The sequence below is a fragment of the Haliotis cracherodii genome, unplaced genomic scaffold (genome assembly GCF_022045235.1).
Source record: "Haliotis cracherodii isolate W230 unplaced genomic scaffold, xgHalCrac1.p SCAF_4, whole genome shotgun sequence".
Lineage (NCBI taxonomy): Eukaryota > Metazoa > Mollusca > Gastropoda > Lepetellida > Haliotidae > Haliotis > Haliotis cracherodii.
Genome location: NW_027266297.1, coordinates 20,143,244 through 20,159,393, shown reverse-complemented (window position 1 = coordinate 20,159,393; position 16,150 = coordinate 20,143,244). Strand labels below are relative to the sequence as shown.

Below are 16,150 nucleotides of genomic sequence, written 5' to 3'. Positions count from 1 at the left end.
CACTGACATGGCAGTGCTCTAAGGCTTTGTGGAACAAGGTCTGCAGTTCTCCAATCACTGACATGGCAGTGCTCTTAGGCTTTGTGGAACAAGGTCTGCAGTTCTCCAATCACTGACATGGCAGTGCTCTAAGGCTTTGTAGAACAAGGTCTGCAGTTCTCCAATCACTGACATCGCAGTGCTCTTAGGCTTTGTGGAACAAGGTCTGCAGTTCTCCAATCACTGACATGGCAGTGCTCTATGGCTTTGTGGAACAAGGTCTGCAGTTCTCCAATCACTGACATGGCAGTGCTCTATGGCTTTGTGGAACAAGGTCTGCAGTTCTCCAATCACTGACATGGCAGTGCTCTAAGGTTTTGTAGAACAAGGTCTGCAGTTCTCCAATCACTGACATGGCAGTGCTCTAAGGCTTTGTAGAACAAGGTCTGCAGTTCTCCAATCACTGACATCGCAGTGCTCTTAGGCTTTGTGGAACAAGGTCTGCAGTTCTCCAATCACTGACATGCCAGTGCTCTAAGGCTTTGTAGAACAAGGTCTGCAGTTCTCCAATCACTGACATGGCAGTGCTCTAAGGCTTTGTGGAACAAGGTCTGCAGTTCTCCAATCACTGACATGGCAGTGCTCTAAGGCTTTGTGGAACAAGGTCTGCAGTTCTCCAATCACTGACATGGCAGTGCTCTAAGGCTTTGTGGAACAAGGTCTGCAGTTCTCCAATCACTGACATGGCAGTGCTCTAAGGCTTTGTGGAACAAGGTCTGCAGTTCTCCTATCACTGACATCGCAGTGCTCTAAGGCTTTGTGACGCGGTCTGCTGTTCTCCAATCACTGACATCGCAGTGCTCTAAGGTTTGCAGTCCATCACCCGGTCATTGCACCTACCGTCACTACTGAGTGACAGGCACATGGTATCAACACAACTACTACGCCATTAATTCATCACACTCTCCGACATCCACTAGATACGTTTATGCTTCGTACATTGATCCTGACAGAAACAACCCTTTCAAACTGTGGACTGTGGACTCATTGCTATTTAAACAATCCAGAAGGTAAACACTACGTGTTGATGTTAGGGATCTTCCATCAGACTGAAGTCAGGCAACAGACAGGCAATGCAATAATTGCTCTGTCAAGATATCAAATTCAGCTGTAAAGGCAAATTAGAGAAACTGTTTGCCACGCGACTTCCATTCCCGGTTACAAGGCCGCAATGATAATAGTGTGGAGATACAAGAATGTACGCTGATTCACTGGGTAAAACATCAAGCTCAAATTTGTCACGTTTACTCGCAATGACCGAGAGCCATACTTCATTTTATGTCATTTTATTGTTAAATTATTCTTAGTATGGGTGCGTCAAATAAATTAACCATACTGGCATATATTTGCGAAGATCAGTATTTCATTTAATTTGGCATCCATTTGGGGATTGTGTATGGAAATTAGATGTTTTCTGCTACAGATTCAAAACCAGATATTATTTTCAACTGTTTGAAGCATGATTATGTTTTCCAACATTTTCTGGGACAATTTATTTTTTAGGAAAAAATCCCAGCCGCCTTGCCCTCTCCCCTCCAGAATATCAAATAGTCGGCCCCTTAGCTTTCAATTGTTATTATTAAAAACGCTAACTTTCTTTTTGGTTACTTTTGTTATATAGTTCTTAATATTATATAGAGAGAGCGAACAAACAATTTACTATTTATATTTTATTTAAAAAATGAAACAGCTGAAAAAGATTCTCAAAATATTAAATTAAATTAATTATCTTTAAGTTATACATCGATGAAAATGAGATTCTATTTATCATCAAAAATCTTTCTTCCATTTGTTTCAGTTTGTAAACAATAAGAAACAGTGTCTTTAGTGTTAACAGCGAACCATAGCAATTTGTTTTCAAGATGTAATGGAATTTGGTATAGGTGAAGTTAGTACTTATACATGCTTCAAGAGATTGCCTCTACCCACAGCTCCAGATGTGTTGCTATACCGTGTCTGAGTTGGGTATTCATGTTAAACTGAGGCATGGCATCTCAGTGGGCTAGCACTATAAATCGGCATCAGTCCGGACAAGTACAAGCACACGCACGCACGCGCTATATATACATGTAATAATCTTTGATGCGACGTTAAACCCCATTTCACCTCACCAGACATGTTGCGTAACACAATTAAACAAAATCACCATATCCCAATTAATTTTGAGTCATCCGTGTATTTACGCACGAAACAAATCGATAATCCAATCGTAGAACAACACTGTTACAGCTTGCATCCACGCATTTCTTCACAAATATGTTTTACTGACTAAAACGTATACATGAACTCTACCGCAGTCACATACACAGCTGTGCAACATCTCGCTTATTGTCACGTTGACATGTATAACAGTTATAATGTGATGCGACACGAGGCCCACTTGATGCAGCACACGCTAATTTACAAAACTCAACAGAATGGTCCCCAGCAAGTAAACATATATTGAATACCCAAAGAAGACTACCAATACACAATGTGAATGATGCCATGTGGTTAAATAGCAATGGCTCAAAATATTCTATGCAGCCTGTCTGCTGTTTCACACACGTTTAATGTGTCAGCGTTTAATTTTGTTGGACGAGTATCGCGTGAGAGCTGCATTCATGCTATGCAATGCGTCAACATTTTCCCTTTGAATGGACATATTTTCCAGGAGCGTTTTATAAATGCAGCCAGTCTTGTCCCCATGTTTACTTCTGGGCTTTTAAATGTGGCCCCGACACCACATGGATGACTTTCTTTTTGGAGCTTTTATTGATAGTGTTGGAGTGGTGAGTGGGATTGAATAACGGGTGGCCCAGTCGTTTAAGGCGCCGTAATTCGCTGAGTACAGTTGCGTCCCTTTGACACACAAGAAATCTATGATCGCGGGTTCGAATCAAGTTGGTTGGTTTGTTGTTTAACGCCGCACTCAGCAATATTCCAGCTATATGACGGCGGTCTGTAAATAATCGAGTCTGGACCAGACAATCCAGTGATTAATATCATGAACATCAATCCATGCCATTGGGATTGATGACGTGCATCAACCAAGTCAGTGAGCCTGATCACCCGATCCCGTTAGTCGCCTTTTACGACAAGCATAGTCGCCTTTTACGGCAATCATGGGTTGCTGAAGACCTATTCCAACCCGGAATCTTCACGGGTCGGTTCGAATCAAGGTTCGCCGAGATTATCTTTGTAGGTTCATCAGCACCATATACCCATGCTGATGGGTATCGCCAAAGTGGTAAGCTTTTGACACCTGCATCACTTGGGACTTTCCTCCCACACTAAGCTAACACACCCTGAATACTGTTCAAAGCGGCGCCAAACCCAACTTACTAACTCTCGCAGTTGTAGTCATAATCAAGGCAAATCTCAATAACAAACCCACGGTAATAAGATTGTGGATTTGATAAGGTGTGCAACTCATAACGATTTATTACGATCATAAAAAACATGCCCTATTTCCTGTGTAATATAAGTTGGAAACTTAGATATGATTTGTGTTAGGGTGTAAATTACGAACATTATAACTATCAGAGCACTAAAGGTTAAAAAAGCAGACTCCTTCAGCATTAGTATCTACTCCATCTCACAAGAGGATGGGTACAGATGAAGATGTCAACGTTACACCAGACGATTAATATGTCTAATATCCACGGGTGGATGTGCACCACACCCTTCCCAAGTCATCCTCGGGTAATTCAATAGGCGAGGGTAAAACTTTGAATGTTGTAGGCAGTAGACTGATAGAGGATTTTGATATTTTGGACCCTTCCCTTTTGAAAATGCTGGATCCGCCCTTGCTTACGTGGGTGGGTACAGATTAACTGTCACCATATATCACGGCTTTGGTCGGTGACGCTATATCAGATAACAACTCGTAGCAAGGCAGGGACAGTTCAAGCTGACCCATGTGATCACGCGGCGCCGTGTCCTGTGGGGCTCCTGACATTTTTCAGTATAGTATTGTAGCTTCTCAATGAAGGCCAGGAATGTATGTCACATCGATCGTCAAAACTCGGCATTTTCCGTAGCAGCAGGAACATTCGGCTTGTCTCGGAATGACAGCAGTGGTTATAACGCTATACTATACTATAACACTTGACTACTTCGTGCCATTCCGGGACAGGCCTGAAGGAGTGTTGTTTTAAGTTACGGAAAGATGCGAGTGGTGAATGTACCCCATGGCAATGCCGAGCTTGACTTATTAAAGAAGAAGAAGAAGAAGAAGAAGAAGAAGAAAAGAAGAAAATTGTTTTATTAGAGTGTCACATGCTGCAGTACAAAATATCATAGACTTGTTGATACTTCATAGGACGAGCCTGGTCGCTAATGAACACCACGGGACACATTAGAGCTACGATTGTCGAACTCTTGAACTCTTTGTAATCATTGTGTGTCTATATACAATGTGCGGGTCGCTCCGCGGGTATGGTATACGAGGAATTTCTTTTGAGAACATGTTGAAGGGGATTACACGAATCATTAGAGCCCTGAACAAGGATAATAAATATACACACCGCTTGATTTTCACACCAAAAGATTTCTGAACCTTTTAGGATCATGTGTCGACAATGAAAAGTAACGCGATCATGGTTGAACGACAGATTAATATTTAAAAACATTTACATATGTACATTTATATGATAAATCGCGGCTTCGGTGAGTCAGCACTTTCCGGAGCAAAGTGGTTCTTGAAAATCGCTACATCACCTCTCTTGGCGACATTGTATGGAAGCGTATTAGTGCCATAGTAGATTTAAGTATTATCTACGTAGATGTAAGTATCATCTACGTAGATGTAAATATCATCTACGTAGATGTAAATATCATCTACCTAGATGTAAGTATCATCTACGTAGATGTAAGTATTATCTACGTAGATGTAAGTATCTTCTACGTAGATGTAAGTATCATCTATGTAGATGTAAGTATTCTCTACGTAGATGTAAGTATTATCTACGTAGATGTAAGTATCTTCTACGTAGGTGTAAGTATCATCTACGTAGATGTAAGTATCATCTACCTAGATGTAAGTATTATCTACGTAGATGTAAGTAACTTCTACGTAGATGTAAGTATTATCTACCTAGATGTAAGTATCTTCTACGTAGATGTAAGTATCATCTACGTAGATGTAAGTATCATACACCTAGATGATACCATTGTTTAGACTGTGGCACTAATACGCTTCCATAACATAGAAAATTCGGGATAGAAATCACTTAGCGTTTTTTCGAAACAAGCCCTTCAATAAAATATACCACTCAAAAAGATTTAGGATCATCCGATTCTTTCATATTACCATAGTATTAGTAAACTATAATAATATGCAATACACCGGTGGGCCTTAGCGTTTTTAGTAGTATATCACCTGTACTTGTATGTAATGTAGAAAACACTGTTAAGTAATTGGCATGAAATCCTAGAATGCTTCCAGAATGCAACAATATGTTGAGTTCTCGAATTATCCGTAGTTCGAGACAAGCGGGGCGTCGATATGAGCCTAAATTATCGACAAATCTAACTGTTAGAAGCAGTAACATCGAATTATCGATTTAAATGGAGTTCAGGTTATCCAGTTTCACTTTATGTTAGAAATATATTAGTAGATGATTCTGAAACAAATATTACATATGAACAACATACACTTCGTTTTTTTCTCTCTCGAAATGCCTATTTGATAATATAGAGAGCGATCAATTCTGGTTTATTATAAAGTTGATATTATATTAAGCCATTCATTGCTTGCTCAATATGTTATAGTTCACAGTTTAAAGATTAATGGACAACATTAGCAAATATATCGCGATGGTTGCATCGTTTAAAGGGAACTATAAATAGTCCTAAATTAGTAGTGACATATTGACACGTAATGACCACCACGTTGAATAAATGAAATATCGACATGGTTCAGACGCGAAAGTTGTGTCAAAAACCTAACATTTTCATATGTGGTGTTTATCTCGTTAAAACAATGAAAACAACTCTACATTCTTGAAGAAAATAATCTTTTTGTACGTGTAGAAGCACTGCTAACTGACGCAGACTCATAAGCTTCCCAATTGTTTCAGTAGTCAGTAGGACAGTCAGTCTGTCAGTGTGGTTTTACGCTCCCTGTAGCACTATTCAAGCAATATCACGGCGGGGGACACCACAAATAGGTTTCACATTGTACCTATGAGGGAATGCGAACCCGGGCCGTCGGGATGACGGGCGAACGCTTTAACCACTGGGCTCCAAAGTTTCTGTTATGCGCTGTGTTCGGTATAAAAACGAAAGCAAGAGGAACAGGTTTGACTTTGTAAAAAGGACTAATCGCTGTATTTAACACACGCAGAGACTTAGAATTGCAATGTTCTCGGCAATGTTCTGTGTAAATACGGGCGGTGAGGCAGCCTTGTGGTTAAAGTTGGTTGGTTTGTTGTTTAACGCCGCACTCAGCAATATTGCAGCTGTATAACGGCGGGTGTGGTTAAAGTGTTGCCTAACACACCACGACCCGGTACAGTGTAACAAAGTCCATGCATTTGTGGTATCCCCCGGCGTGACATATATTACTGGAATTATACCAAAGGCAGCGTAAAACCAAACTCACTCACCCACCTTTATCTAATTTGCAATGAACAAAAAAACGTTTTCCTCAATATGAAGTCGGCCTCCTCGAAAGGACACAGACTGTCATGTCCGGACCTACAAACACAACGCCAGTATGCATTGTGTCTTGATGTAGGAAAGCCAACGTGACATACCCGGATGTGTCTAAATGGTGTCCGGCACGTGCCTACTGCAACAGGATCTTACACGACAAAACACCGTCTGTTCGAAAAAACAGATGTATGTCCGTTCCGGGCTAGCAGGGAGGGCCTTATATCCTTGTCACGTCGCTCGGTAGACGCACAGTCATGCAACGCCACACAAGCAGGAACAAACGTGAGGTCCTTTACAACTAGTCCATATTATATACTACTCAAAAGAAGTTAAAGAAAACCCGTTTGTTTCATGACAATCACGCTTTATCTATCTGACAAGTTTTGTATCCGGATCTTCACGGTTTTCTTTCAAATCTATTGGGTCAAAATGGATCATTGTCAAAAGGGTCACAGACGCATTGGTCAAAACGGCCACAAAAATGTTAAAAGGGCTACCGATCCCTATAGTCTTTGTTTGTTTTGTTTACTTGTTGTTTAACGCCGCACTCTGCACTATTCCAACTATATGACGGCGGTCTGTAAATAATCGAGACCTGAGCAGATAATCCAGTAATACGATGACATGCATCATCCACGTCAGCGAGCCTGACCACCCGATCCCGTTAGTCGCCTCTTACGGCAAGCATACACATCAGCTGATACATTACCAATAATTTTAGGGAATTTAAGAAAATAGAACAGAATGAATAGATTGACATACAGAATGTATTACAATCATTATTTCTGTTATTCATCGGATCTAAAATATATTATTCTGATTATTTCAGTTTCAATAAAAAGACTATAAACAACAATTAATAATTGATTTCATTGTATTTTGTATATTGCAGAATTCTATAAGACCTTAAAGGTTAAAATACTTAGTCCGATTTGCTGAAAGAGCGTCCAAGAAAACTGGGGCCTGAATCATATTTCAACAATGCATCCCAATTTCGATTGAGATCCCCCTAACACCCAGATGAGTCCAGAGTAGGAAGTTGACATTATACAAAATACCTACTTTTGACTAGGTCCATATGCGAAAACATTGACCAGAGGATCCCCGAGGCGGTCTGACCGGAGTGCCGAAGAGGTCGAGTCCGATGGTCCTTGTTTTCGCATATTGACCTCGTCAAGACTAAACATTCGTTTAGTAATACCAAAATTCAGTTTAAAGTCCATGAAGCCTTTAAACTGTCCTCTGTTTCACTATCTACAGTAATCTAGCTGGGAGCCGTGAAATGTTAGTACTAGGCGCCATCTTGTTTTCTAGTAGACGAGTCAATATTCATCACGTAACAGGTCAATACTGATCATGTGACGAGTCAATATTCGAAAATCAGTGTCAGTCACGTGATTGATCAGCGTAAATAACTAAAAAAAATCATAAACGTAAGATGAGTCATGTAACTTGCAAACGTCCGCTTTTGCCACATAAGATGCAGTTTCTTACCTCTGACAAGACATTCTACACTGTTGTCTGCACGCTTGGATGTTTACATCACGTGACGGTCATGTGGTCAAATATAGTCCCCGCACACAATGGTCACGAGTCACCCCAGACGCCTATTTTCAAACAAAAAGCCGATCGTGTTCAGAAACATTGAAATGTATCGTTTCGTCACGTGTCCAATGGAATTGCAAGATTCTTAAAAGAGGTATAAGTGCGTACGATTATGAAAATATCAGTGACCTGAGTCAACCGACGTTCCACATTTCTGGCAAACAGGGTTGACTGGAGTCAACCACAGAGTTAACCAAGAGTTAACGTGTAGGTGTATGAGGCTGTTTGTACTAGTCCGGACGATGCCGCAGTTTAACATCAATACCCTAGACACAGTATACTGACTCCGAGCCGACCAGTCCTTGTTTTAGACCCATAATGCCGAGCGCCAGACAGGGTAACAACAGGTACCATCTTTTAACGTCTTTTGGTATGACACGGACAGGGATCGAACACCGGATCTTGCGCTCTACCACTAGACCACGGAGGCGGTCGTCTACAACACCCAACTATGGGACGTTAACAAGTGCTTCATTTCTTTATAAAGCTTGAATGCATGCAAAAGGCGAGAAGTTCAAAGTAACGCGCAGAACATCAAACCACATGCAAATTTATCATCAAAATTGCATTATTAATTCTAAAGTATTTATATCAACAATAGAAAGGTAAATATCCATGACGCAATTTAGAATAAACATACCTAGTTAATTATATTCATTAACATCCTTTTATCAATGCCTGAAGTTTCTTTACCGATGACGTCACTTGGAGGCTGCTAATCAGAGTACCGCAGCCCATGAGTGAGTGAGTTGTGTTGAACACCGCTTTTAACAGTATTCCAGTTATATCACGGCGAGTCAACTTAATGTGGGAGGAAAGCCCGAAGTGATGCCGGTGTCAGACGTTTACCACTTCGGTGAAACCCTCGAGCACGGGTATGGTGCTGACAAACCTAGAAACATAATCGGGGCGAACCACGGATTCGAACACACAATGATAGGTTTCAGGCGTACCCAAGGGACTGAACTCTGCATTTCGCATCGCGGCGCCTCAGACGACTGTGCCACCCGTGCCCCCAATATTCATTAGAAATCTCTGCCAATAGCAGAGTCGACTGCACTCATCTGAATATACCATAAGCATGTGTCCATGAATCACTGTCAAACAGCAACGATACCAGGCGCTCGCGAATAGGCGAGAGCATCCTGCCCCACCGGCGGCACTCGTCACAAACACATGCAAAAGCAAGTCAATAGCCAACCCGAAAAAAAACCACGGGTAAAACCCCCCTGCCCATGGGTTCAGTTGGTATGTGCAACCTAGGTCAACCCACGTATAACTTGGGTTATACCTTGGTCAACACAGGTTCACCTGGTGCCTAGAGTCTGGTTCCCTGGGTAGGCTGCGCTTGCACTCATAGTAATGCTGAAATGCCCAATACACCGAACCTATTGCCAATTTCTTATCGCCATCACCCTTTGAGGAACGGTATCTAAACGGTTTTATCTTAATCCATAATATTATGATGATTTTGTCCAACAGACCATTACAAAACCGTGAAGATCCGGAATCAAACGTTGACAGATGGATAAAGCGTGGTTGTATATTCCCGCAAAATGATATTTTAAACATGGCTGCAAGTGGCATGCAACATTTAAAATCAGATGTGAATTCTGAGAATTCTTTCTTCAGTCACCACCTGCACTCTGCGACCATCCTTCATGCTATAAGCAGGGATTCTAGTCTTACTGCCATAAGGCTGTCATTTATTATCATTTGTTTCCCATCTCCCGCCCGCCCTGAATTTACATTCCAACGTGATTTTTTTGTTTGTTTGTTTGTTTGTTGTTTAACGTCGCACTCAGCAATATTCCAGCTATATGACGGCGGTCTGTAAATAATCAAGTCTGGGCTAGACAATCCAGTGATTGATATCAAGTACAACGAACCATGTTGTCCAGGTAGGTTGACATGAAATCAACATCTGATCAGACGATTGGGTGTAGCGACTTGTGAGATTGTTTTTTTGTTGTTGTTTAACACTGCACTCAGTAATATTCCAGTTATATGAGGGTGGATGGTAAATAATCAAGCCTGACATCATGAGCATCGATCCAGGCAATTGGGATAAAAAGACCAAGCCAGCGGGCCTGACAACCCGTTAGTCGCCATTTACAGCAAGCATGGGACCTATTCTACCCCAGATTAACACTTTTTGAACAGTATTGCAGTTTCTAGTATATCAGCTTAACATGGGAGAAACCATAGAGCACGGATAGGGTGCTGACAGACTTTGAAACATAATCTTGCAGTACCTGGATTCAAACCCATCATAGGTTTCTGGCGAAGCAAGTCTGCACAGTGAATTGCGGTGCCACGGACAACTGGGTTACCCCTGCCACCAATAGTGTTTATAAGCAGTCTTTGCGCCAGGACTGTCAGAATTTCGTGTCACAACCATGATAATGTCACTTGACTGTATAAAAACACATAACTCTCCTTAATAAATATGACAAGATTTATTTTCAAACTACAATGTTTAGATGATGCATCGATCACTCTTATGGTAAACCTGGTTCATAGAAGGAAAATGTAAACACTCTTTTAAACTTGCACAGTGATAATTTGGTGTGAGAAATAAGTGACGGATCCAGGCCAATGTCAGCACTGATGATATGAGGATTTCATACACCAAAAAAGGTGCTGTTCCAACACATATTGTCCCCCGTGTAATGTGTCCTTCCAAAAGTAGAAATGTGAATACACATAGCCAGTCAGCTTAGAACAGTGCACTAATGGACTCCCTTAACTTTGCCTCATTTGCTCCTACCACGTCACCAACCTGAAACAAAAGAAGCATATTCTTGCAAAAATCGTTGTACTATGTTCAAGGTTTGTTTGTTGTTTAATGCCACACAAAGCAAGCTCCTAGTTTTTCAGCATATTCCAGTGCTCCAGATAATTTTCTGAGCCACTGAGTACTTACTCAACCATACTCATTCACATTTGTCTCATGCAGGATTAGCGAGTCAAGATTGGCAATCATGGACAGCACATCATGATAAGAATAAAGACACTCTGTGGTAACACTTGACTGACTGTTAGTTTTGTCATTAACTGGTACACACTGAAAACATCTATTCTTAACTTACATACTTCTCTATGTGTCTATAGTTTGTGTTTCTTTTGGCAGTGTATATAATTTCTCCTCCAATCCAATCTTTTGTGTATTTTATAAATTATTTCTGCATACAATGCGGTTACATGTGACTTGTACTTTGTAGTGAACCTCAAGCTAGTTGGTGTTTCTACAAGTTGTAATACACAACTCAAAACCCTGACTTTCATGTTAAGAGCCCAGGAGCTATATATCCAAATACCTTAAATACACACCTGGCTTAACAAAATTGTAACTGAACCAAGATTGTTTATCATGTTTCTATTAGTTTCTATGTGGAACTGCATTATCTTTGACAATCAGTAAATGTCCAAACGCTTGAGTGACACATCACTAACAAAACCTCAAAATTCAATTACATGAACATAATAAGCATTTCCATGCATACACACATATTACTCACCTTCTTACCGTCTTTAAATATAAAAAATGTAGGCATGGCAGATATACCCATTTTCTCAGCTATTTCCTGAAAATAAAGACATTGGATCAGCCTTCCATCATGTGTAAATCAAGAAGTAAATGAGTCAAATGGCCTTCGTGCCTCTTTCAAATGCATTAGTTTTGTTTCACAGCCTGTCACTGGAGGGCCCAAAGTAATCAGCAGGTTTTCGATAATTACCACTTTGGTGAAACCCACGACGACCAGAACGGTGCTGACAAAACTAGAAACACAATTAGGGCGAACCAGGATTCAAACCCACAATTATAGATTTCAGGCACATTTAGTGAGTGAGTGAGTATGGTTTTACGCCGCTTTTAGCAATATTCCAGCAATATCACGGCGGGGGACACCACAAATGGGCTTCACACATTGTACCCATGTCGGGAATCGAACCCGGGTCTTCGGCGTGACGAGCGAACGCTTTAACCACTAGGCTACCCGACCGCCCCTCAGGCACATTTAAGGGATGGAAATCTGCACGGCAAATTGCAATGCCTTGAACGACTATGCCAGTATATTGAGATAATTAAGGCTATTTTAAAAACAAATAGAATGAAATCAAATCATAATTCATTCCTTGGAATGGAAGCGCTTTACCATTCGGTTACATTTAATTTTTTTGAGCCCTCTCACATCAGAAGCAATCAGAAGTGCAGTCCAATGTTATGACTTATTTCAACCAGCCGCGAAGATCCGGGGTAGAATAGGTCTTCAGCAACCAATACTTGCCGTAAAAGACAACTATGCCTGTCGTAAGAGGCGACTAACAGGATTGGGTGGTCAGGCTCGCTGACTTGGTTGATGCATGTCATCGATCCCCATTGCGTGGATCCATGCCCATGATATTAATCACTGGATTGTCTGGTCCAGACTCGATTGTTTACAGGCCACCGTCATTTAGCTGGAATATTGCTGAGTGCGGCGTTAGACAACAAACCAACCAACCAACTTATTTCAACAAACGTTCACTGATCACTTGGAGATCGGGGTTTGTGTGTCATGTATAGACGTTACATTATGTACTTACCGCACAATCATCTACATCCACTTTCAGTACCACCAACTTATCTTTCCATTCTTCCTCCATTGCCTGAAAGTTTATATAACCAAATTAGAAACAAAGCTCTCCATTACAAATTATCACTTATAAGCTGATAATGCCTTACATCACAGTCTGCAATACAAGCATTATCACCATGGCTACCTCGAAGGATGAGCAAGAAGTCTTAGTGGTCAATGGTCACTGCCACAGTTTGATGATTCACCACTAGTCATTCAACAATACTGGGGCAAGCACCAGGTAACATGATCAGAGTACCTGTTCTAACTACATGTGAAGATCCAGGGTAGAAACGGTCTTCAGCAACCCATGCTTGCCGTAAAAGGGGACTATGCGGTATCAGGTGGTCAGGCTCGCCGACTTGGTTGATGCATGTCATCGATCTCAATTGCGTGGATCTCATGATGTCAATCACTGGATCGTCTGGTTCAGACTTGATTTTACAGACCACTGTCATATAGCTGGAATACTGCTGAGTGCGGGGTTAAACAACGAACAAAAAAAACAAAAAACACAACCTGTTCTTACATCTTCCCTAGCCAAGGGAGTTAACGGACTACAAAAGTCCAGTTTCCAACGTTGCCAAACTAGGCTGGAATTTTGGACTTGGAGCTCAATCGTAGCTATTATGAGTTACAGTAAACTACATTTATGATGAACAAACAGATATAATGAACTGGGTTTTTTGGTCCCAGACATTTCCTCTATACATATGCTTTTAACGAGCTAAAATTAATGGTCCCTTTCAGTTCCTTATAACCGTAGTTTACAGCGTGTTCCTTCTATGTCCCTCCCATTAACCAATCATGATTCCACTTCTCATATCACTTGTGTTTACTCCAGATAAAATGGCGGTGCCCATTTAAGAAATTCCGATCAAGTTAATCTAAGAAAATTTTGATATTCCCTGACTCACAGACACTCAGTGCATAAGGATTGTAGAACAACACTTGCGCACACTGATTAAGAGCAAGAAAAGATTGGGAAAATATCTGTTGATGCCCAGTTGATGATACACATGCTTTGTAAATCTTGCAATTGTCCAAAATCTGCATGGCAGTCAAAATGCCCATGTTATTTATGAACAAAGTCTTGATTTCATTATGCGACTTTGATTGGACTATACCAAAATATAACCAAGAAATTCCAGCATAGTTTGGTGAGGGTTGAAACGGAACTTTTATACAATCATACAACCACAGAGCATTATCTTGACTCGTCACAGCCCTTGTCCTATAGCAGCGCAGGACAGACTCACTTTTAGTTTAGGAGCAATCATCTTGCATGGACCACACCACGTGGCATGGAAGTCAACCACCACGACCTTGCCTGGGTATTTGGACAGCTCCACATCGAAATCAGCCTGAAACACAACAATGACAGCATGTTTAAGTGTCTGTTATCATGGCTGTATCATGTGCATGGACACATGGTGCTTGCTGCCAGTGAACACTAAAATGGGGAGTGTGTGTGAGAGAGTTTGTTGTTTAACACAACCAAGGCTGGGACGGGTAACTCGGGTACCTGGGTCGGGTGGGTACTGAGTAGGTCCCGGGTACCCTCAGGACTACCCGTACCCGTGGTTAGTCACGCGATACATTGTCTAATGACTAAAATTATCTGGAACTCTATAGTTACACTACAAGTCATTAATGTTCGCTTTTTTTTCTGACTATGCACCCATTCCGTCCGATTTTTCATATGGTTGAACAAAGATATAACTTAAGTCAACTTTAGTTCATGCATGACCAGATTGTTAATACATGTATCTAAATACGTTTTGCCAGGGCTATGCTAAAAAAGTTACCAATTGGACATTTTGAGACATCTCCTGAGACCTACAGTGGGTACCCGGGTAGGGTAGGGTAATAGGGGGGCTGGTACCCAGGTAGTAAATTTGGACTCGTCCCAGCCCTAAACACAACGCTCAGAACTATTCTAGGTGTATGATGGTGGCCTGTAAATCACCAAGTCTGGGCTAGACAATCCAGTGATTGATATCAAGTACAACGAACCATGCTGTCCAGGTGGGTTCACATGAAATAAACGAGTCGGACCATCTGATCAGGCGATTGGGTGTAGCGACTTGTGAGATTGTTTGCTGTTTAACGCCGTACTCAGCAATATTCCAGCTATATGACGGCAGTCTGTAAACAATCGAGTCTGGACCAGACAATCCAGTGATTAATATCATGAGCATCAATCCACTCAATTAGGATACAATGACATGCCTCAACCTAGTCAGCGAGCCTGACCACCTGATCCTGTTAGTCACCTCTTATGACAAGCATAGTCACCTTTTACGGCAAGCATGGGTTGCTGAAGACCTTGTGAGATTGAGTGTCATGTTGTGGATTATTACTACTGCTTTAGTTAGGTCATCCAGTCATTACCCACCGGACACACACACATACACATATATATATAGACACACATACACACATTAGAAAACTGCAGACAGCTGTTGGCAAAAGCTGATACAGTCCTAACAACCCCAACCCCAATAATACATGACCTGTCCCATCGGTAGAAACTAACAGGTTTGAACTACTAGTCCTTACTAGTCGTGAAAACCTCGTCGCAGAAAAGTGAACACGACACATATCAAAGTTTGCTTGAAAACGTGACCTAACCTCAATGACAATGCATTTTTACCACAGATACAGGCCTACCGGTCATTAACATATCTCGGAATCAGCCAAATGTAGTCGTTACACACAGATTATACATGCTTTGGACCAGTAACTATTAACACCGAGAAAATTAAAATAATTAAAAATTGAATCTGAAACCTACAGTCTCGAAATCCACCGCTATAACATTGGTCAACCCCACCTGGCTCGGACAACTTAAAGGTGTGGGCAATTTCAGGTCAAAACACTGCCATTAGACATCGATGAAAAGCCGATTTATAACAGATTAGAAGTTTTCAATCGCCTTACCTTAGATGTATCGGCTTCTAGTTCTTTCACCATTTTCAGTGTGACTAGGTTCCTGTAGAAAATAACAACGTACAGTTTTTCTCGATCCCGTGAACAACGTTCTCGCAACTTATCAACACGCACCGCGCCAAAAGGATGTACACCAACAAGTGAGAACAGCGCCGTCTGGTGGTCAGATTCGTGAACTCCTAACATCAACGTTAGACTTGCTCAAGGCTGCGCATTGACACGGATGAACATTTCCGCTAACCTGTTTTCTGAGAATACGGTTTACCGGATGCTTTCGCCTGCTGTGTCGCAAA

At 41.3% G+C, this 16,150-nt stretch overlaps 1 protein-coding gene across 1 annotated transcript; it reads right to left on the bottom strand.

Annotated features, from left to right (window-relative positions):
* Positions 1 to 10,727: 10,727 nt before the first annotated feature.
* Positions 10,728 to 16,023, bottom strand: LOC139478708 (thioredoxin-2-like). The gene is made up of 5 exons (XM_071261294.1): positions 15,849 to 16,023; positions 14,165 to 14,269; positions 12,874 to 12,936; positions 11,805 to 11,870; positions 10,728 to 11,065 (listed from the first exon to the last, which is right to left on the bottom strand). Exons 1-5 carry the CDS (start codon positions 15,879 to 15,881, stop codon positions 11,003 to 11,005), a joined length of 330 nt encoding a protein of 109 aa, XP_071117395.1. The 5' UTR covers positions 15,882 to 16,023; the 3' UTR covers positions 10,728 to 11,002.
* Between the last annotated feature and the right edge of the window lie 127 nt (positions 16,024 to 16,150).

What these genes read in the sequence shown, in the direction of transcription:
- LOC139478708 (XM_071261294.1), bottom strand. Translation starts at nt 15,881, where the DNA reads ATGGTGAAAGAACTAGAAGCCGATACATCTAAG. An exon ending in TAGAAGCCGATACATCTAAG is followed by an intron (nt 14,270 to 15,848) that starts GTAAGGCGATTG and finishes GTTGTGTTTCAG; the next exon opens with GCTGATTTCGATGTGGAGCT. An exon ending in TATTTAAAGACGGTAAGAAG is followed by an intron (nt 11,066 to 11,804) that starts GTGAGTAATATG and finishes CTTTTGTTTCAG; the next exon opens with GTTGGTGACGTGGTAGGAGC.